General features: G+C 38.5%; 1 protein-coding gene across 1 annotated transcript in view; it reads left to right on the forward strand.

The window, feature by feature from the left end:
- Positions 1 to 24,731, forward strand: part of THSD7B (thrombospondin type 1 domain containing 7B) — a 732,294-nt gene that overhangs the window by 342,989 nt on the left and 364,574 nt on the right. Inside the window, exon 9 of the mRNA XM_041739265.1 lies at positions 3,858 to 3,973. Within this exon, the coding sequence (XP_041595199.1) occupies positions 3,858 to 3,973 (116 nt within the window). The remainder of the gene's footprint in view (positions 1 to 3,857; positions 3,974 to 24,731) is intronic.

Genomic DNA, 24,731 nt, shown 5'->3' on the forward strand with positions numbered 1-24,731 from the left:
CAGGCACACAGACCTACACACACAAGAAAACAGCATGAAAGTTGTCGAAAAACCTTTTTTGGTCAATGTCAATGCAACAATACAGAAAATAAACCTTAGAGTTTTTAGAAACGGAAGGCATGTTTATTGCTAATGGGCAAAGAGAGTATTTTTGAAGACTAAGAAGAAACTTATGAAAGTAAGAAATGTGATGATTCTTGAAGGAGTAGACATCATGTAAATAGAAGGGAAGAGAAGTTGAACCCCTAGAGAAAGGGTCAACCTTACTGGCAAAAGAAATGAACCAAAAAAAAACCAGTTTTCACTGACAAGAGAATATTTGGCTCCTATCAGACCAGAAATCATGTTCCAGGAAAGCCCTTGGTTAGTGGCCTCTATAAAAACAATATAACCTGAGCTTGATCTTTGCAACAGAGGAGATGATACTGTTTCTCTCTTATGGTCTTAAGGGAAGAACACACAGAGAGAAAGGGGCTGTATTTTGAAAAGCTGACATTATGCCCAGGAAGTATTTAGTGTGAGTGATGCTAATTAAGGGTAAATCAAGTAGACAATATCCTTTCCCTAAGAGAGATTAACACCTACTCCTAATTGAAGTGAGCAAAATCCCTACAGGATCAGCCTTCCTCTCCAGAAAGCCTAAAGCCAGTGCCATAAATGCTTCTAAGCTATTTTGCCAAAGGTCCAGTGAATGTGAAGTGGCTGGTTGGTGCAGGGACCCTGCTGCCCCACTGAGCACACAGGAAGCTGGTATTGCTCAAGTCACACTTTCATTTCCAGCCATACACCAGGCCCTGTTGGAGACAAGTTACCATAAACAGCAGCTCAATTTAATTTTAGTAGCCCTCAGAGTAGGAATAAAGGACTTGGGAATGATTTTAGCGTTTTTTTGCTATCTCTAGTAAAGTATGACATAAATTTTCCTTACCCGAATAGCTTAAGTAACACTAGATTCTCACAAACACACTCTTCTTTCTTTCCATTGTTTTATTGATCTCTTTGATAGCGTTTCTGTGTATATTAAGTATGATTAATATTAATGTCACCAAGAGTTAATTTATTGAGCATTCTTTTTCTCTGAGTACATACACTTCCCATTTCAACTTATTTTTTTTTTTAATTGTATTTATTTACTTGGGAGACAGAGCCCAAGCAGTGGGGAGTGGCAGAGGGAGAGGGAGGAGCAGACTCCCTGCTAATCAGGGAGCCTGTTTCGGGGCTTGATCCCAGGACCCCGGGATAATGACCTGAGCTGAAAGGAGACCCTTAATTGACTGAGCCACCCAGGTGCCTCCTTTTCACCTTATTTTTATCCAACTTTTATACACTCCATAAAAGAAGTAAAATAATACAGAGAGATTAATGATGGCAACCGATAGGTCCCATCTATCTCCTGCTGCATTTAGTATCCTACATCTCAAACACAACCACAGCCACTTTTTAACAGTTATTCTGTGTTCTCTCTCCTCTCTCTCTCTCTCTCTCTCTCTCTCTGTGTGTGTGTGTGTGTGTGTTTACTGGGCAAAACTTCACATGGTTCACAAATCATAACAACATGCAAGGAGATACATAATACATAACAAAGAGAAGCCTGATGCTCAGAGCCCTGCTCCCACCCACCCACTCTACCTCCTGTCCTGCCACTGGCGGCCACTATGTTAGTTTATTTCTTTCCATTGTATCTTTATGTCAATATAAGCAAGCACAAGTGTATATTCTTCTTCCTCCTCCCTTTCTGTTTACCTCTTAACTCTAAATGATACATTTTTCACACAACTTTCATACATCTCTTCACTTATCAATCTAAAATACCCATTGCAGGGTGCCTGGGTGGCTCAATCAGTTAAGTGTCTGCCTTCAGCTCAGGTCGATCCCAAGGTCCTGGTATAGAAGCTGGTGTCCGTGTCCCTGCTCAGCAGGGAGTCTGCTTCGCCCTCTACCTCTACTCTCTTGTCCCCCATCATGCTCTCTCTCTCTCTCAAATAAATAAATAAATAAAAGCTTTTTAAGAAGTTAAGAAAATAGTAAAATGCCCATCCCTTGATTCCCTCTTGTAAAAGCAATGAACCTTAGCTCGTTTACACTAATTCCTGTCTCGATTCCCAGATTATTGGTTTTCTGTTGGTAGGTTACATTAGTACTTTTGATTAATCTTTTTAGAACTTTATTCTTTTTTCATTTATATTTAGATCATTTATATTTAGCTCACCTGCTTTGTCAGATAAAGACATCCAAGCCTTCACTGTGTCTCCCTCTCCTCCTCCCCACCCCTGCTTTGTCCATTCTGTCTTCACCTGATGGTGGCACGAGTGGTGTCCAGTACATTCTGTTCCACGGTCAAGTTCAGTCTTCCATGTTTGGCTTACATATTGTTTTAAAAGTTTTGAAACTAGGAAAATGTTTTCATTTTGATAACTATCTAAATTGATGAGAACTGATGTCAGCCAGATTCTTGGATGACCAATTTTTCTTCTTCTTCTTCTACATCCATTATTGTCTTCTCTTACTTTTTCTTGGTGTTTGAAAACTGGACAACCTCTGTGTTTGCATGTTGGTCATTTTGTAAACCATTGTTGGACTTTTCATCTGAACTGGCATCCTTTCATCAGCTCTGTGTTGTTTTTAAATTCATCATATCTTCATTAATTTCATCTCCTCTGTTTTCTATTCTCTCCTTCCAGAAGATCTGCTGATTGTCTGAATTTGCTACACTGGTATTTTTTTTCTATCATAATTTATCTCAAATGGTCTGTCTGTCTCCGTGTGGCTTTTGGTCCATTACTGATTATTTCAGTGCCTTAGTTTATCATGTGAAAATGAAGGTTATAATGCCTCTTATTTTGTCATTAGGAATAAATGGAAGAAGGTAGCCAAAGCCCTTATGCAGCGCTGCCTACTTATTACCAGAGCTCGTGCTGTGAAGTTTTACCCACACTGCATTTATATGCTTTATGAAGAACTCCTTGGGAACAGAATTTAAAATGCAAATATATGTTGCTGAGTGCTTTCCTGTTTTTCTTTTTGGCATATCACTGTTTTAGAAGATAATCAATGTAGTTTTAGCCCTCTGTGTTCATAAAACAAGTAAGTAGGCAAGAAAACAAACAAAAGCTTGATTGCCATTTTCTGAGACTTTAGTTCTTCCAAGTGATTCTGAATCAATTGACTGTAGTATTTTCCTCCCAAGTGTGAGCATTCATTATCAGCAAAAAAAAAAAAAAAAAAAAAAAAAAAAACCAGAACTGGAGTGTTTCTCTTGTTAATGCTAGTATGCTAGTTAGTATATTTGACATTTGCCATCTGTCATATTTTTCTTACTCCAGCTCATCAATCCACATTTTCTAAAGAGATACCTGCCAATTGTTTAAGTATTCTAAAATTCTGTTCATTATCCAAGACGTAGAGTATATGTAAGTGGTTTTCAACGATTTTTGTTTCCCAATATGTCCATGTATTGCCTTGTATTTTCCTATTCCTTTTGTAGAATATCACTGATTTGATATATTACCCTGAATAAAATGCTTTTCAAAAAATATATCGGATATGTTCATTCTGAAAAAAATAAGTCAAATGTCATTTGAATTGATGCTGATGGTGACACTTTCTTGTGAAGGCATTCCTTTCATTAGTTTCAGGAATTGCTCTTCTCCTGGACTACTGAAAAGTATTTTGGTCTCTAGGTCAAGAGAGCTGAAGTTGCCTTTGGCTCTGTCCCTGGCTGGGAGCCCTTGGGCTCTCTTCCTCATCTTAAAACGAACAACAGGGCCTCAATGTTTTCTGTTCTGAAATCCTACAGTTCTCTGCTAAACCACTTACTTCTTCCAGGAGGCATTGATATTGTCTCTTCACATTGACAGGTGTCCAGATTCGACTCGGCCCGAAACAGTACGCCCTTGTCTTCTTCCCTGCAAAAAAGACTGTATTGTGACAGCTTTCAGTGAGTGGACACCCTGCCCGAGGTCGTGCCAACCAGGTCGGTACATTGAGTTTGTATTGCTTTACTTTCTAAGCACCTGATTTGTTTTCCCCAGTGCTAAATAAATGAGAGATTATAGAATGGGAGCATCTTTCTTTTCCATTTGCATGTCCCCCTGGGAAACAAGGTTGGTAAAATTTGTAAATGAAGTCTTGGATTTCCAGATCTATCAGGACTGGGCAGGGAAAACATATTCAGTTACTGTATGTCGTAATTTCACTGGCATGCATTGCAGGAGTGCTCATCCTCTGGGAACCCTGTTGTGGTGTTTTAAATAGCCATTCATATGTGGTTCCTTATAAAGCCTCATCACCAACAGGTTCTTTGTGGCTCCTGTGTGCTCGGAGTCTGACTATAGACATCTATATTAGATTATAGGGCCTTAAGTACTGTGCTTACATCACTGAAAATACAAGCTTATGGAAGAAAGAGGATAAATATGTAAAAAGCATTGAATAGGCACAGGAATTGACAATAGAAGATTTGTGTTTTTTTACTATTAATGGTGATACTTTATATACCTGGGTGTCATTGGAGGGCAGTGATCCAGGATACTTAATACCTAAGTCCTAAAAAATCACCCAGGAGCACTTTGTAAAATGACCCTCTTTCTTAAAACAGGTCTTTCCCTCCATACTTATTGCACTCCCTCTGATGAGCTAGTCCCAGTGGAAATACAAGTACTCCTGGTCCAAAAGCTCCATTGCCATCTAAAACCTAGAATTAATAATCTGGTTCTTCTCCCATAGTTTTCTACCCTAGCCTTGGCCCTGTGGATCTTACCATCACCACAGTAAGAAAAGGCAAATCCAGAAAAGGAAGGATACATAGAATTGTAACCCTAGTGCCCAGAGTAAATTGGGTTTCATCCAGCCATCCTTGCCATCTCTGGGTAGTCATGCCTTCTCAAGCAGGACAAGGCTGTACTAGCCTCTCCTGGAAGAAGGAGCAAAGAAGTAGAGATGCAGTCCTGGGAGGAGAGAACCTGCCCCAGAGACTGAGAGCATTCACACATCTCCTTGGGAAATTCTATCACTGTGCATCTAGGATCCCCCAAATGTTCTTTGGCTCACACATCATTAAGGGTATGATGTGAAATTATGACCAACATTGATATAGACTTGCCTGATAGCCCCTCCTGCCTCCCCCCCAGCGATTGGCAAAGGGATAGTGATGGATAGAAAAGATTGTCATTATCAGTGTCTTATATTGCAGTGCTGGGGAACCTGCATAAGGCTTTCATAACCATGCCATTTCATCTTCTTAATGATCTTCTGTCACAGAATTAATATAGTATCCAGTGAGCTTTCTTATGGATAGCATTAAAATAAATATTTTGTATATGAAAGAGCTTTGACAATTACAGTGGAATATTTTTCTGGTCTTTGGGGTATAAAATAACAGTCTCTTCCAGAAACTTTTCCAAACTCATTTTCCTGAGTGGGGCTATAAAGTAAGTAAACTGAATGAACCAGGTTTGTCCAGTAACCAGAGTAATGTCACTTCCAGACAGAGTGGGACAGAAAAGCTATGATCTCTCTGAACCATTTGAAAGACAGCATCTAAGGAGGCTGACTTTTGGAATTTTAATGGTAATGTACTTGAAAAATATTCAAAGATAAATGAAGATAAATATTGGGAAAATGCAAGAAAACAAAATAACCTATGATTATGGAGTTTTGAGATTCAGCTTTAACTTTTAGTTTCTTCCTCACGAGAAATTAGCATAATTCCTCTCTTGAGTGATTATAAGAAAGGAAAGACTGAATTAAAATAATACCCCACTGGCAGCCAGATATTGGTGTTGGAGCTGTCAGGGTCCCCTGACACTGAGGGAGGCCTATTAGTTTTGTTGAGCCAGTGCACCCTAGTGGCCAGAGATTACTTTGGCTACTGCTCTTGCTCAATACCGCTCATGTATTCGACATTCAAGAAAATTCTCTGCTGCCTGAGAGTCTTCCAGCACTGGCTAAGGATGGAGGAATCATAGAGCATGTGAAATAATTGCTCTTCTAGCAATTTTAAATTTTACTTCAATTTTCAGAGATTCAATTAGTTATTTAAATGGTTGGCATCGTAATGAAAATAGTTCTAAGCCTCTGTGGTCTTTTTTTTTGCCTCCAATTTTTCAAGCCTAGATAATTCTTTTCACAGCCTGGCAGCCAGGGGACCTGGAGGAGCAAAGATTCAATTTTCAGATTTATTCCAACTTTCCATTTCAATCCTATTTACCCTCATGTTTAGTTTATACCTTGGGACCAATATATTATTAAATAACCATGGGTTAATTAGGGTGACTATGAGAGGAAGGAGAATACTGAAGGAAATTGTACCTCTAAACCTGTGGTTCTCAGACTTTATTGTTGCCACATCACCTGGAAGCATTACTAAAATGCAGATTTTCAGCTCCATAGCTAGAAATTTTGATTCAGTAACTATGGCATGGTCCCCAAAAATGTGAGTTGTAAGTAGCTACCCCTGAATGGTAATGCAGTTTCCTTTTCATGATTAATAAAAATAGATCCATGTACAAACACAGTTTGAACTCTAAACATATGACCTGTTTTTCAGCTTCTTCAATGCATTGTGTTTTTCCAGGTCAATAGCTGTAGAGTGTGATGGCTAAAATCATAGACTCTGGAGCCAGATGGACAGGGTTGAGTTTCAAAGTTTGCTCTGTGATGGGGATACATACTTCATCTCTCTGTGCCTCAGTTTTCTTGTTTATAAAACAGGGTTAATAGTCACACCTACCTATATGGAAAATGCCTAGAGCACAGCCTCACAAGCATTTCCACAGTTGCTCTGAGCCTTTGCACCTGTTGTGCGTGAAGCTCATACTGTATTCAGATGCCCCTTCTGTTTTGACCCCGTGCATCCACAGGAACCTGCATTCCCCCAGGAATGCTGTTCTCATTTTCCATATCTCTGAGATGTTGCCAATTCATCCCATTAACTAGATCATCCCAGAGCATCTTGCACATACCCCTTTATGGTACCCCATACTTATCTTTCCATGCCAGTATTGTCCTTGCTATAAGTCCATGAATGCAGGGACCCTTTCTGTCATCTTCACTACTGGATCCTCTAAACCCCACACAGAGATGAGGCATTGATGTCACTCGATGACTACTTTTTGAATGGACAGAGGTCCTGTAAAGAGAGAGAATGGTGCAACTTTGAATCCAGGCAGGAAACTCTCTTGTCCTTGAAAATGTCCTTTAAAATATACTTTGGAGAATGGTGCTCTAGAATGATACTTCTCAAACTTAAATGGTCATACAAACCCCCGGGGATCTTAGTAAATATAGATTCTAATTCAGGAGACCCAGATGGGGACTGGAATTATACCTTTCTGTAAGGTCCCAGGTAATAACTGTATTTTGGTTACAAAGCTCCTGGTCAGAGTGGTGTTCATTAGAAATTTTTGAGCAAGGTAATGACGTGATTGAAGTTGTAAAGTGAGAAGATTAGCCTAGAACAAATCAGCAGGTGAGAATACAGATGAGGTACAGTGTGGGATGAAGAGAAGTGTAGGTTTAATCTGCACTGAGAAATCAGGAGAAACATGGGCCAGAGCAGGGGACAACCTTGGCTAATGAGGAAGGAGGAGCTCTTTTTTGCAGCTGTGGTTTCAGATTGGTTCATCAAAGAAAAGTTTATGTTCATGGTCCTCAAATTTGGATGCACAGTGGAACCACTTAGAGATCTCTAGAATATACTTTTATTTTGTGTTTGGGTTTTACTCCAAAACATCATGGTCTAATAGGCTTTTCATATGATCAGGGAATCACCAGGTTATATGAACCTCAAACAAAACCCATTTGAAACCTCTCAGAGCTTCAGGGGTCTGAGTATAACAGGAGTGGTTTGTACCTTAGCAATGGATGAGTTGTGTGAGCTTTTATTCTCCTGGATGGGTTCGTGAACTAAATCCTATGACCTAAAAGTATTCTCAAGCCATGAATGATCTCTAGCTAGTAGACAGCCACTGCCCATACCTTTATAATCCTCCTCATCTGTCTCTCTTTAAATGCTTAATGAGAGTCCCACATTCTTCTAAGCAAATGAGATATTTGTCAAGATGTGGCCTCTGATTTTTAAGTCCCAGTAATAAATTAGTCAAATGACCAAGAAGTATCCTTTGGTACTGTTCTTGCTGTTTTCTTTTAGTCTTTCTTCAGCCTACCAAGTAAATGCCTCCTGGAAGTATCCAATGTTATTTGTTTAATAATGGCAACAGTTTTCTTACTGAGAGGTTCTCAGCCCTGTGCAGGGTTTCTTGTTTGTTTTTGTTTTGTTTATTTTTTCAATGCACAGATGTCTGAGACTCACCCTAGCCCGTGTTAGTCAAGATCTCTTCCCAGCGAAGGAACATTTACAGTATTAAAACTCTCCTTAAGTGACTTCTTAAATGGGTAAAGGTGAGAAGCGCTCATTTAGTGCTGTATACTTTGCAACATGCCTTCACATACATTTTAACCTCTTGTAGGAGATCACTGATAATTGTTTGTGTAGGTGTTGTTGGGAATTATAGTGGCCACTGTTCTTGTAGCTGTAACATTTCATATTTTTACTTTAAAGTCACAAAGCAGGACTGATTTTCCAAGATTTATCTCAGCTTATCTTTAAAGGGGCTTACTTTATATTTCCAGCATTGAATTACATGAAATTTTAGACATACACATAAATTAATAGAATATTAATGCAGAAGATTAATGATTAATAGAATGTGCTCTTGTGTAACCATCACCAAGTGAAAATAATCAACAACTTGTGGCCACTCTTGTTTTCTCTGTGCTACCATCATCCCCCTTTCTATTACCCTGCTGATAGATTATTTTGAAATCATTCCCTGATGTGTATCCCACTTCTATAGATGGGAAAATATGTGGCAGGTAAAGTTATTAGGTTGGAAGATAAAATATGCCTTATGCAAGATAGCTTTTCTTATAAATTCCTAGAAACCACAGAGCTAATGATTAATTATTTGTCAGTATCAATAATTAAAGGCCGAGGGAGCTCCTTTAACTTTCATCTCCAAAGGACAAGCTGGAGAGCAGTGTCAAGGAAACAGGAAAGGCCAAAGGCAAACTGCTGCTGGGAATTGTAGGAAACTTCACTTGGTGGTAGCCTTTGTTCCTATGTCAAACCTCCTAGAGATATGTCTTGAGATTTTTCAGTATCAAAGAGGGTAATTTTTTTTAATGCCTATGTGGTGTGGTGCAGTGGTTAAGAGCATGGACTCTCAAGTCCCATCTTTTCTGTGTAAGTCACTTTAGACTCCCTTTCAGCTTGCTGTGTTTCAGTTTCATCCTGTCTAAAATGGGATAATATTGGCATCTACTTCCTAGAGTGGTTATAAGGATTAACTGAGAATAGGGCACGTTGAAGAATGTCACGCATAAATTAGTAGTAAATTTATGTATTTAATAGTATTAGTAGTATTTAAATTAGTAGGACATTTAGTAGTAGTGGTAGTAGCATGTAAGTTCCCTTAAGAACAGGGAACTTGTCTTTTATTATGTTGGTGTTCTGTGACTTCTGGACCTCCTATGCCATGCTACAATGGCATTTGTTTCCATGTCTGTGTTTTTCTTAGACAAATTATAAAATCTAGAGGGCAGGTGTCTTCTAATTTCATTAATGTTCTTGCAGTGCTTATCCCGGACATGAAGGATATTCAGTAATTTTTGTTGAATAAATGAATAAATGAATTCTGCAACTTTCCCACAACCAGTTCTAATTACTAAAGATTTTGCTTTCATAAAGATGAAGTCATAGCATTAACACTTTGTTCAGTGGATCTAGACCAATTAGGGGAAAAGTTATTGGTCATTCAGGATGTCTGATAAGTCAAAGGTCATCTATCCTAGAATCCATTCAAATGCAAACTAACACCACCATCTCTTCACTGACACCTTCCCAGCACACAGGATTCCCTCTTTCTTTCTCCCCACAGGCCCCTCTGTGCCCTTTGTTTACCTGAGAAGTACTGGATGGAGTACTAATTTACTCCCAAATAATGAAGGATCTTCTGTATTTGAGCAATCAAGATTTTGGGCCTGGGAAACTGGCCTCCAAAATAGTGTTGAAGGCATTATGATGATCTGATGACTTTCTTTGAGAAAGTGACTTAACCTAAATTTCAGTTACTGCCTCTATAAATGTTCGATGTTATCTATTCCTGAGTGTTTTTGAAATACATAAAATAAGATGTATCTCACGTACATGTCCCAAGTTCCAGCCTCAAAATGCAGAGCATAGGTGCCTTTGTTTGATATGGGCTCCATGGGGGGGTAGCTTCCCCCTTTAGTCTATAATCTAAGGCCCACATGTCACTACATTGTCCTTGTACTCAATAAATGTTCCTGAAAATTTAGTAGGGGGAGTAACAAACATTTGGACTTCTGGAGATTACAGTTCTCAATCATATTCCTGCCAAACTGAGGAGTTCTGCTGATAAAAGCCATGAAAGACACTTTCTCTCCATTCATGGGTAAACAAAATAATGGATAAAACCCTCTTAATTTCTTGTAATTTTTTGCTCTTGTGTCTGTTTTTGCTTGGTTTTGTTTTGCTTTTGCTAAAATTTGGCACCTTCTGCCTGACTCTATTAAAACCCAGTATGAGGGGGATTTGATTTGAGAAAAAATAAAATAAAATCAGATTTGGCAACAACAACAAAAATTAAGACTATTTCTTCAGAGCCCCTTGACCGTTTCCCAATGAGGAGGAATAGCATTGTATGATAGAAGAGCTACTGCTAGGAGGTCGGAACTCACCTGGTGCTACCTACACCTCAACTTCAGAGGAAATATTAGCCTACATAATAGCTGACAGGGACGTGTTCTCAATCTGTACACTTTCTCCTTTCCCTAACCCCCTCTTCTTTGGCACCAGAGATTCATGTGCAGGGACCTGGCCTGATCATGGCATCACCAGCTGGGATTTTTCTTCACTTCCTACAGTGGGCCCGGACTCTGGGTACAATCCCAATGACTAACAAGGTGAAGAACCATACCCCCAGGTCAGAAGGGTGAAGTAACAAGTCCAAGATTACCCAACATGCATGGCAGAGACAGAGCCAGAGCCAGAGCGGAATCCAAATTCGGTGACTACAGGGCCCACCCATTTTATCTCATAACAAGTTCTTTTTCCTTCTTTTTTTTTTTAAGATTTTATTTATTTATTCATGAGAGACATAGAGAGAGGCAGAGACATAGGCAGAGGGAGGGGCAGGCTCCCTATTGGGGAGCCTGATGGGGGACTTGATCCCAGGATCCCAGGCTTACAACCTGAGCCAAAGGCAAACGCTCAACCACTGAGCCACCCAGGCGTCCCACAAGAAGTTATTTCTTATATAGATAGGCACAGCTCATTTTGTCTGTTAATTATTAGGTATTCAAGAATTTGGAGCTTGGGACTCTGAAACCTGTGACACAGGCTTGACCCATTACAGACCTATCACACATTGCTTTCACATGTGCTGTTCCATTGACCATCAGGACAGTTTGGGGAAACAGGAACAGCTGTTCCATTAGTGCTGCTCCAGAGATGAGGTGATGGAATTGGTCAAAGGAAGCACTCCTGGTCATCTGGTCCAAAAGGAGCAAAGAGCAGGTAAAAATACTTTGTTTAAATTGAACTGGCCACATTGCCTTGCCTGGTGAGCCTGTGCAGTTACAGGGGAAAAAAAATTTAGACAAGGTTAGACTTATCACCAACAAGACTATCATATTAGCATGCCATGGCGTCATCTCACTGCCTCTTCCTATCAAATTAATAAAAGCTATAATTTATTGATATCCATTATTCTATTTAATTCTAATTCAATCTTATATGGAAAGAACTATTATTACTCTTTTACTAGGAGGAAATAGAAGCCTAAAGATAGGACCCAAGATTGCAAAACTAATCTTGGGTTAGGACAAAACCACACGGAAGCCTAGGCTCTTATCCACTCTCTCAGCAATAAACATTTGCAGAACAATCAGTGTGTTCCAGCCATTGTGCTCCATACCGCGTGCATATATGGTGGTGAGTGAAACAGACACACATCCCTCCATTAGGGAGGGGACAGTCTACCAGAAGAAAATGGAGGCATTGAACCCACAATTACCCAATGAACATGCATGCAGGTACAAATCATAATATGTGCTGGGCAGAAGATTGGAGTGCTGTGAAAGAAAGTGAAAAACAAAACAAAACAAAAACAAAAACAAAAACAGAATTCCACTCTGTCTAGACATCTGTTTCTCCTTATCTCTCCTGCTTGCCCAGCTCTAACCAAGGTGTAAATCCTTGCCTCCTCCACAGAATTTGTCATTATCCTTCTGCTGGAAACAACCACTTCTCATTCTTGAGTCCCATAACCCTGTCTGACTTGCATTCATTCTAACTATCGGTAAAGGTGTTTTGTGTCTCTCTGAAGGGATGTGAAATCTTTGAAGGCTGGAACCTTTTCTGTGTTCATTCCCAAAAGTGCCTAGTAATAAACTTAAGACAGAACAGAACTCAGTAAATCCATGTCAAATAAATAGATGCCAGGCAGCCCAGGTGGCTCAGCAGTTTAGCGCCGCCTGCAGCCCAGGGTGTGATCCTGGAGACCCGGGATCCAGTCCCATGTCTGGTTCCCTGCAGGGAGCCTGCTTCTCCCTCTGCCTGTGTCTCTGCTTCTCTCATGAATAAATAAATTAAATCTTTAAAAAAATAAATGAATAAAATAAATAGATGCCAGTTAGAAGCAACCTGCTTAAGCGAAGCAGAGGAAAGTTGATATGCTTTTACAACTAAATTTCTTTCATAAATGATTTCATAGCTTACTGCAAGAACATGCACAGTGATGTCGGTGATAAAAGATATGGGACTTAGAGAGTAAGATTTATCTTTGGTTCCCTGGCAAACATGGTTAAAAACAAGGTTCATCTTTTTTGTTTGTTTACACATTCATCCATTAATTCACTCATTCCTATGCCCATCAGCCTGTTTGTTTATTATTTTTTTAATGAAATAATAAGAGTATCTTGTGGGAGCCAAAGACTATTCAATTGCTGATTCCCAGAAGGCATTTCCTACTGCAACTTCACATTCCATCTGAGGTCACCAACTGAGACAGTATGTCCATAGGAAATGAAATTAAGGGGTTTCATGTTGTTTGTTTTTTTAATAAAATCCAAAGGTGTAATGTTGAAATGCAAAATTATGGTCATGTGCAGTCTTGCGGTGGCCCAGATTGGTCCAAGGGTCTAAAACAATTTGAACAGGTTTCTGAAAGAGTGGCCCTTCTAGTTCAGAATTACTGGGGATGCTTGTTAAAATCCTAAGAGATTCTGATTTTGAGGTCAGGCCTGGGCCCTCAAAATCTGCATTTTTAAACAAACTGCCTTAGTAATTCTAAGGTGTTGAGAACCTGAACTATGGAGACGTTTGATTTAACCATTAGCTTATGGATTATTTAAGAAATGTGTAACTTGCATCTACTGTATTGTTCTAATCATTTTTTTGGCTTTCAAAGATCAAAGGTTTTTAAACTATGGTAGGTTAAAATACCTTGTTATGAAATTATAACAAGAAATCTCACAGATATCCAAAAATAAGGGGAAAAAATTTCCCATGGACATCATGGGAACTAGAAATGCAAACAGGGACTAATGCTTCTCACTTCAGCTTCAAGCCCAGAGTTCTTCCTCCTGTCTCTGCTTCTCTGTGTGCACCTACTGTCCTGCCCCTTGTAATGAATCTTATATGAATCTATATACTCCTAACTAACAGATTCAGAGCCCGGAAATGGCTGTCCCAGGATCGACTCTACCACACTTTGTTCCATCAGCACCCAGCATGGACAGAAACTTCCCTCTGGCTCTTAATTCAGGTTACCAAGAAAGGGAGCCTGATGGCCCTCAGCCACTTCAGCAGCCTGAGGTCAGGACCCATCTGAAAGGGAGAGGGGACAGTGTACAGCAGGAACGGAGTATGGGTGGATCCCCTCAGATGGGGCAATGATTGTTCACCACTGAGATTGATCTCTCCAGGATACCCAAGCCCAGCTCTTTTAGAGAGAATTCAGAACATGGCTCATTCCCTCACTTCTGTTTCAGTCAGTCTCTATAGGTGCTGAACTGCAGGAGAGACATGGTGAAAGCTACCTGCCTACTTCCAATGCAAAAGCCACCCTCTTCCACCTCAGAGTTGGTTTGGGAAGAAAGTGGTTTACTTACATTCGTTAAAAACACAGAAAATGAAAATGAAACCGCAGGTGAAAGAAATGCAGTAGAATTATATGGTCATGTAGAATAGACTGGAAGGAGAGAGAAAGCACTCACCCCAAGTGTGATCTGGGCCAGGTATTTTACTTCAAAAACCCCCAAAATATACATATTTTGTAGTCTGTGTGTACTTGAATTCTTATCAAAATATCTAGGCTGTGATTTCTATCAACAGTCTATCATGAAGAGTGTTATTTTATCAAATGAACAAAAGCAAACAAAATTTTTAAAATGTAGATTTGGTCCGTGAAGTTCTGTTCGTGTCTGAAATCTACCCTATTTCTTCTTCATCTGCATTTGATACTTTCTATAAAGCACTATTAATCTCCTTCATTCAATAGTCAAGCTACATTATCACAAATAAATCCTGAGGCTCACATGGGTATTCGTAATGCCTTATTGTTAGCCTTGTTGGCAAAAATCTGTGTTTCTTTTGGTATAAATGCTTTCTTTTCAAACTCTTTTTAAGTTCTGGCCAGTTTCTTTCTCATATCTCTAGAATGCTTTGCAGATAATATAATGCATCACAATATAGTTTTTATTTATCTGCAGAAGTAAATAAGCTGCTTTTCAGAAACCAACCTACCCATTCTAATTAGGAGCTTATTTTTAGACTTTCAATACTACAACAAAGCTTAGAGTCAGACGTAGAGTTAAATGTGGGGATCTTAATGTGTCAATTTGTAACTCCAGGTTTTATAACAATGTCAAATAATCTATGTAAGTTAACAAATAAGGGAGGTATTAAAGTCGTGCTTAAAATGAGGTAGATTGCTCATAGTTTAGACAAATAACTATCAAGTGTTCCCTAATAGAAACATCACTGGATATTCTAATTTCTTGAAATTCCTTCAAAATTAAGTCGCCACATGGAAAGAGTTCAGGCAGACTATGTACTGAATGACATGTTTTCAGTGAGGAGGAATAAAGTATCCCAAAATAAATGCACTAGGAATGGTCGATTCTCTGCCATTTGAGGTCTTTTCAAGTTAAATTTGGTTTTCTCTGATACCAGAAATATGCTTATCATAACTTTATTTAGAGGCCTTATGAATGATAACCAAAGTAAGAATGTAGACCACATGTACAGTGACAGGTTCTGTGGCTCGCTTCTAACATGGGCCAACAACATCCTCTTCTGCTGGACGACTGCATGCTTTTGATTATATTCAGTTTAGCACTTAATTATATTCTTTATTGAATTTCTCTCTACTTTGTTCATGTGTAGTGGAAGGGATCTAACATACTTATGGTAGACTCCTGCTGTTGCCCCTTAGTAAGGTGTTATAAAATTTAGTTAGCTTCTCTGAGACTCTATACGCTCATCTGTAACATAGGCATAATACGTAGCATTTGTAAGACAATTTATTTCCTAGGGTTTTCCTATTTTACACGAAGAGACTAGCTTAGCAATAGTTGCTCATAATCTGCTAATCCCCTCCTTTTCCTCCATTTTGTATTTCATCTTCCCTGAATAGGTTGTAGGATCCATGAGTACTCATGCTCAAGTAATAAAGTTATTAATTTTATAAACTGAAGAGAGTTAGAAGTGTATGTATGGAGAGAGAATGAGAGAGAGCAAGAAAGAAAGAGACTTCCTTCCCACAGAACCATAATAAGAGTTTAATAAACATATACTGTATTGCATGGAACATAAAATACAATAGAAGACCAATAAGCTCATGTTTGTTCTTGGACTCTGAGGAAGTCTGTCTTTTCCCCATCCACTTTTCCCCCCACCTAAATTTAGAAGCCATTGAGAATTAGTTAAAGTAGGCAGGGAATCAAAATTTTAGCTGATCCTCAACCCTATAATTAGACAGGCTTATTAACCACTTAGAGCCCATGTTGGACAATTAAAAATTTGATCAGAACAGATTGGAATATGTGCATTCTATGAGCACATACATCCCAAAGAAAAGGAGAGAGAAGAAAGAGCCACATAGGTCCACTTCCTTCTCACAAAACCATGATTTAGATGCTCCTCATCCTTCCCAAAGAAGACACAAGTGGAGAAGGAGGAGAAAATCCAGGGAAAAGAGGGCTGTAGAGGTGGATAGATTTATCCCTTCACATGGAAGGAATCATTTAAAAGGCTGTACCCTCACAGAGGTGCTAGGCAAGTGTAACCCCCTGTTCCTTTCACTGCTTTCTTTACTTTCCTTTTAGCTATGCTGGCCTCCTTTCCAAACAACCCTTTGTATCTTTCACTGGCTTCACCTTCTTCCTAAAATGCTCTTCTCTCAGCCCTTGGCATGAGTGCCTTCTGCTCAATATTTTGATTTCAGGTCAAAGATCATGTCTCAGTGAGCCTTCTCTGACAACCTCATTAGAAACCCCCTCATGTCATTTTCTTTCTTGCTCATACCATGTGTTGTTTTCCTCATAACAATCATTCTCCCATTTAGAAAGTAAGCTCTTATAAGTAAGTCTTGTTAGAAAGTAAGTCTTGTTCACTGTTTAAACACGTTGAATAGTGGTTGCTGCAAAGTGCCTAAATCGTAATCAAATGAATGATAACAGATGGATGTGTCAGTAATTCAGTAAACTTTCTGTAGGGTTTACTGTATACTGTATCAATTCCATTGATAAGATGGAGTTACTTTATTCAAGGGACTTTTTGATAGTGGATTAGAAGTATGTAAACATATCTTTTCTATTATAGGAATCAGCACAGAGTATTAAGCAGCCAAAGAGGAGGGTGTCTTATACCAGCTAAGTGGTCATAGGATGTCAGATTTGGTAGATCAGGAGTTCCCAAGTTAACATGGAATACAAGTATCTTAAATATAGAAGAGGGATGTATGTGTGTGGAGGCTTGGCAGCAGTAGAATATATTTTAATTAAATGATTTAGTCAGCTAGTGATGTTCAGGATGCATAATGCATATAGAGGGGTGATAAGAAATAGGGTTAGAGAGATATGCAGGAGCCAGTTTATGAAAAGATTTATGCCATTCTAAAAAGTTGGACATTATCTAAAATTCTAATAGACATTTTAAACTTTAAGCATGGGTGTGATAAAATCAGATTTGTGTTTTAGAAAAAAAGTAGTACAGAAAATAATGAGGTAGACAGCATTGGAAACCAGTGGGAAAATTATGAGGCCATTCAATTATCTGGGAAGAAATGAGGAGAATCTGTTTTCTTGAATACAAAAAAAAAAAAGTGAATTGTAGGTAAGTGTATAAATTACCATAACTCAACATTATATAATAGCATATCTTCATGACCCAGCATGTACTGAGTTCTTTGCCCATCCTGTGGAGTTCACATAACTGAATGATTATGCAAACTCTCTCTCTTGCTCAAGAAATTTAAATGCTAAGAGAGGAACAAAACCAAGCAACTGTCAGAACTCTAGGATGGAGCAAACCCTTCCTCGTCACCTCTCTCTCTGTATATTTCCAAGGTATAGTATGATCGCAAAGATGGAGAGGATCTCATTAATTCCCCCCACATTACCATTGTTTTTATCAGGACCAGCACCATAATTTGCAAGACCTAGTGCAGAATGAAAATGTGGGGTGCCTTATTTAGAAATTACTACAAATTTCAAGACTGCTCTAGCAGAGCCTCATTAAACTAAGAGCCCTACTGAGCCTGGGATCCTGTGAACTGGCTGGTGTTGGTAGTTATTGGCTTTTTCTGGTTTCAATTTTCTGGTTTGAATTTTTATTCCTGGGAACAACTGCCAGTATTTGATTGCAGTTTTATTGGACTGCGATTATTCTCGCACTTGGAACATTCAAGGGTTGGAGGCATAGGATAACAATGCAGAGCAGTAAGAGCACGTAGTTTGGATGCAGACTTCTTGAGTTTCAAGTCCTCTTTATTACTTATTGGCATCTTAGATGATACAAAACGACTCTGTTCCTCCATTCTCTTACCTTCAAAATGGGAATAACAAGAGTAACTGTTTTAGAATTGTTATGAGGATCGAGTTGATTTATGTAGAGCACTTGGCAAAGGAATCAAGCATGGCGGGTGCTTGGGTTTTATTTTTTATTATTATTTTGAAGATTATAGTCTGGAAAATAAACTTTGCTTGGTTTCACATAGTGCAGATATCACCATTCAGAGTAAGGTTTGTCATTCAATGAACATACATGGTTAATATTAATATTAATTGAATTTATCAGTCACTTATATGATTTTCACTTTCGTGTTTTAAGATTTTTTTCCTATCCCAAAGACATAAAGATATCTGTTTTTCTACACAAATTTTTGCGTGTAAATCTTTAGTAATTCATTTTTATGTATTAGATAGAAATCCAATTTCTTTTTCTTTGTGGAGATACTGATCTCTTCTATCACCCCTCCCTCCACTCTGACTGAGCTCTACATTCCAATGTACCCAGTGATCCAGCTACCTTGGATACCCTTGCTTGCTCTAGAATTTGACTCTGCTGGGTCTTTGTAAATAGTATTCACTCTGCCTAAATTTCTCTTCCCCAAGATATTATATAGATGACCACCAAGGTCCTTCATATTCTTGTTCAAATATCCCCTTCTCATTGAGGCTTTTGAAGTTTAAAATTACAACATTCCCATTATTGTGTGTTACAATATGTGTTGGCAAATTGAATTTAAATAATATATAAAAAGAAGAAAGGAAAAAAATAAAATTACATCATTCCCTCTTTGCCACACACACACACACACACACACACACACACAGGCACAATATCACTCTGCTATATTTGTGTGTGTGTGTGTGTGTGTTGCACAGCATTTAAATGCCTTATGAAACACTATATTTAACTTATTTTAAAAAAGATTTTGTTTATTTGACAGAGAGAGATAGAGAGAGAGTGAGCGTACAAGTAGGCAGAGTGACAGGCAGAGGGAGGGGGAGAAGCAGGCTCCCTGCTTAGCAGAGAGCCCGACCAGGGGCTGAATCCCAGAACTCTGGAAACATGACCTGAGACATGACCTGAGCCAAAAGAAGACTTCCAATCAATGGAGCCACCCAGGCACCCCTGAACTCTGAGTGACTTCTTTTTCCCCCCCGTGTTCTCTCTAGAGTCAAGATCAGGACAAGAAAGCAGCCCCACTCTTTCTGTGTGTTGTAGTAGGTTTTTTCACTGTCCACATACAAAGGGAATTCCAATTTTATGTGTGTATAGGTAGGAGAGTCTCTGACCAAACATCACTCTATGCTCTGGCCATGAAGTTTTGTCTCCTCTTTCTTGATTTAATATATCTATTTAAAGCCATGTTCTTACTGCCAACAATGGATAAATTTAATCAAGGGCCAGTTCTCCAAAACATTACTTGCCTGCCTTTTTAGACGTAGATTTATAATATATTTTTGAAAGCATTTCAAAAAAAGAATTTCAAAGACAACAAGAAAAGGGGGAGGAAACTATAGGACATGTAAGTAAACCAATTACAACTCAGTTAACAGTTGGGACCCAAATTACAACCTGATGACAGTTGGGTATTTATTAGTATTTTAGAATTGGTATTGACATTTCTATGTATGATAGTGTTACTATGGTTTTATTTCATTTTTTTAAAGATTTATTTATTTGAGAGATAGAGCACATTTACATTAGGACAAGAAGTAGAGGGAAAGAACCTTCAAGCAGACTCCACACTGAGTGGGACCCATTGTGGGGCTCCATCTCACCACCCATAAGATCATGGACTGAGCCAAACTAATAGGCAGACACTTAACCGACAGAGCCACCCTAGGTGCCTGCAATGGTTATATTTTAAAAAGAGCCCTCATCTTTTATAAATATATTCTGAAATATTTGCAGATGAAATGTTATGATGTTTGAATATTCTTAGAAATAATGTAGGTGTGCAAGGAAGGGTAGGAGTATATATATATTTTTTTTTTAAAGCACAGCCATGTGATTATTGAAGCTGATAATTGGGTTCATTTCATATGTTTGAAAATTTTCAAAATTAAAAAAAAATGTCTTAAATGGGAAACAAACTTCTCCAGCATTTTTTCTGTGTGCCAGCAGTTTCTTCAGATATAGTCTGCCTTATTCATAGAAACTAATGTCTCCAACTTTCCATTTAAGAAAAAAAAAATTGTAGATGGCTATATTTTCATGTGATCATGATTTTCATTTGGTCATCTCCTTATTTTTTCAACAATAATTTATTAGATGCTTACTAGGTTTTAAGCACTACAAGCCCCAGAAAGCAGAGAGAGACAAGAATACAAAAGGATGAAATGTGGATCTTCCTAGAAACATGGAAGCATTGGAAGAGGGAGACTACTGGCTAAGGATGGGTTGGGAATGGCTTCTTGAAAGAAGGGACCCTCTGTTCAGTCTCAAAGGAAGCTTAGGGGTTATCTAGATGAAGACGGAAAAGAAGTACACTTAACTCACCCCACACTGACTTGTCTACCAATAAATCTTGTTACATATTACCCGATTCTAAACCTTGAACTAATTATATGCCATTACCTGATTATTCTTCAAACCCCCAAATAAGTAATTCTAATTCTTTTCTTTTGAGGTACCAGAAGATAAGTATTTTCCCAAGTTCACAGGCCTGACATTCCAGAATCACCAATTCTAAGTCAAGTTATTACACTAAGCCAAAAAAGGTATTTCAAAAGCCAGAGGCTTTATATTGATGCTGCAAAATAATGAAGAAGACAGGAAATAACATGTATCTCAGGCATACAAGTGATAATTAAAAATCTTGTCTGCATTTTGTGCTAAAATTTATAGTTAAAAGTGGAAAACTTGGATTAGTTTAGCTTTACGGTTATTTTCCTTTAACTTGTCTTACTACTATCCCCAAAACAAAAACTTAAATATCACAACTGATATTAATGTCTAAATGATCCCTCACACCTTACATTTAGGTAAACCATTTTTTTATATGTAGATACATCCTAGAAGGGAGATTGCAAAAAGATGCAGAAACTGGGATTCATGTGGCTAACCCATAGTGAGTGGTGGTACATTTTGAGCATGCCAGGCAGATGGGCAAGTGATACACTTCACTTACCTGTAAGAAGAACAGAGGATCTGAGGTTCTGAAGTTGCTAGTTGTACATCCCTGAGTGTGTCCTCATTGTGCTGTAACATGTAAGCTTGTCCTCCTGTCCTCTAGCTGTCAACACAGTGCTGGGCATGAATAGCAACCTTTATGCCCGTGAAGGCATATTAAGAAGTTAGGGTAATATGGATTATTCAAAAGAATTGTTTTAACTATATAGTTCAGTATTCATGCCTAATGATGACTACGTCTTGAGTTTATATCTTAGATGATATCTCTGTTCCCCAAAACTAATCTATATACAGTGCAGTATGGTGTTGCAGAGTATTTTACTCTTAAGGCTGATGAAGTGGAATGTGTTAGGGAGGCCTGTAGCAAGCAGCCACTAGACATTTCATCTGCTAAAATGAAAAGGGGTCTGGATGGAGGGAAAATAAATCCCTGTCATTTCGGCACGGGTTGGCAAGAAGAAAAGACAAGTGCAAATTGTCATTATAAATAGTGTTGTTAACCCTCCTCATTTATAGTACACATTTTCAATTATACCCATTATGATGTACTTAGCTAGAGGGCAGGTTGCATTTTTTAAAAGTGTTGAGAGCATTAATGATTTAGCTAGTGCTCATTTGTTTTCTATTGCTTGGTTAAGCATGCTGCATTGTCTTTTTCCAGTTTTACATATTGGATGAATAAGACATGCCAGCTTTAAATGTGCTAAATCAGTGGTTCTCTGCCTTAGAGATTTTTAAAATATACCAATGCTTGGGCATCACCCATCTGAGATTCTGATTTAAATGGTTTGGGTTGGGGGGGTCATTAGGAGTCTGTGAAAATACCCCTTGTGATTCTAATAGGTAGCTAGGGTTAAGGACCATATGGGTTGAGCAAAAAGCAAGATAGTTGTGGTTGACTCCAGTTATCACATATAGAGAAAGGAAGGGCCAGAGTGGTCACTATTTGATAAGGTTAGCTTTACAAATTGTAGATGTTTTAAGAGCTGCAATTGTGAGGATAGCAAGTAGAAGAAATTGGATATGGTCTCTAGAAATTAGAACTATTACATAGGCTTCAGTAAGTATTGGTAACTACCACAGAGAGACCATGTTTACATGTTTATGTGCCTCGATGGTCATCCTAGGTAGTTTATGTAGATATAAACATGGGTTGCTTCATCTGAAATTAAGAGTTTATATATAAGGAATTTTAAGTGGATACACACACACATATTACATTTGCAAAATGCTTTAAATTCAATTTAATTAGGCATTCCTAACAGCTGTCCCATGAGTTGGCTCAACAGTATTACCCACATAGGATAAAGCAAGAAAATTGAAACTCTGAAAGGTTAAGTGCGTTGCCCAAGGTCATACAGCAATTCAGTAATGAGCTGGGATTAGAAATCAGAGCCCTGGAGGTCCTGTCTGTTGCCAGAGCCATTGAATGTGGTCTCTGTTGCAAAGTGAATGATGATTATGAACATTTAAGAATATAGAGTACATTTTTTTCAGGCAACATTTTAAAATGAAAGAAGTGTATGGATATCCTGGAGCTTATTTTCAACAGTTCTGGGAAGTTTAGCAGAAAAGCTTGGAAATTTTATTTAATTTCATTGGTATATAGATAGGCTCAGTATTCATTTTGAAGTACTTGGAGGTCTAGGCTGGGAGGGAACTTTGGGGAGTAGGGGAGACTACTCTTGATATATCTGCTTTCTGTCTGGAATACCAAGATGAATAGGAAAGAAGTACATGAAAACTCTCAGAGTTCTTCTAGGGCATTGTGGTGTGCACTGTTTAACCCCTTCATTTCTGCTCTAACAAAGTGAGAACATACTGGATTAATGGGCTTTGGATAGTAAATACAAAGCTTATAGGATCATTTCTGAATACTTATAAACTGTGGAAAAACTTCTCCAGTATTATCCATCCATCAAGTTTCACTTCTGCTTCACTGGGGAAATTTAATAATGCATGTATGTACATTTCAGTATCACGCACAGCACCTACATGCATTTCCTACATATATAGCAGAAACCTGATAAATATTTATCAACAATGACAACACTGTATGTCATAAGTGCTGCCCTCCAAGAACTCAGAATCACGTATCTATTTCTCCAGATTTAAGTGAGAGATAGTTGGGCTGGTGAATCCTGGTTTGTACCTTTCCTAAAAAGGAGACCTCAGCAATGGTTGTGAATAGACCTGAGAGGGGCATTCTCTTGTGTATAATTAGTCAGTAGAGAGAATGTCCTTTTTTAGGGTTTTAGGGATTTAATATTGAAGGAACTTGTGCGGTCTATCTTCATACTGTGATCTCTGTCTATAGAACTAACTTAGGAACAGACTTCTTAATGACCATTTGGAATTTTTGCCAACTGAAAGTTGTTTTCTCATATTCAAGCTCCACTTTGATTAAATGACACTTCTCTTTAGTTACATAGCTTTTAGTCATTCATGATATTTCTATCATAACAACACATATTATGTAGCTCCAGTCAGTTACCTTCAGGTAAGCCCTATACTCTCTTTTCCCTTTCAGTTTTAATTTAATGATTCATGAGCAAGTGTGCTTGGGGCACAAGACCATCTTTTTCAGCTATCTGAGGCTGAAATCTGTGACAAGAAATAAAAAGGTCCAGTGATCCAATTGAGTAGATAATTTTAAGAGCAGCAGTGCAGTCTACCTTTTCCATACATTTGAAATGCAACCCTGCTCTGCAGTGAGAAACAAAATGTGCTTTTTTCCTACATTCGCATGGAGGGATGGTCTTTTCTCGGAGTGATCATATAATTTTCATACAAATAGAAGCACTTCTGAAAGCAAGTAGATGAGCTCTTCATTTTTAAGCCTGGATAACAGGCATTAACGAGGACATCCTTGAGCAAACAAGGTATTTGATCACTTTATCTGTTCCTCTCCAAATGATACAAGAAGGTAGTTGATACAAATTGCCTTGCAATCATAATTTAGTTTACTAGGAATGTGGGATGATTTTCAGCTACTCATGGTCTACTCCTAGATACTCTGAACATGGTCTGAGGCATAGCACTGAATGGAAGACCAGTTTGTCACATTTTTCTTTTATTATGAAGAAGCCTCAACTCTTGAAGGGTTTCTTTTTCTTTTTTCTTTTTTGTATATTTTTTATTGGAGTTCAATTTGCCAACATATAACATAACACTCAGTGCTCATCCCATCAAGTGCCCCCCTCAGTGCCCATCATCCAGTCACCCCAACTCCCCGCCCACCTCCCCTTCCACTACCCCTTGTTTGTTTCCCAGAGTTAGGAGTCTCTCATGTTCTGTCCCCCTCTCTAATTTTTCCCACTCATTTTCCCTCCTTTCGCCTTTATTCCCTTTCACTATTTTTTATGTTCCCTGAATGAATGAGACCATATAGTGTTTGTCTTTCTCTGATTGACTTATTTTACTCAGCATCATACCCTCCAGTTCCATCCACATTGAAGCAAATGGTGGATATTTGTCATTTCTAATGGCTGAGTAACAT

The sequence above is a fragment of the Vulpes lagopus genome, chromosome 24 (assembly GCF_018345385.1).
Source record: "Vulpes lagopus strain Blue_001 chromosome 24, ASM1834538v1, whole genome shotgun sequence".
Taxonomy (NCBI): Eukaryota; Metazoa; Chordata; class Mammalia; order Carnivora; family Canidae; genus Vulpes; species Vulpes lagopus.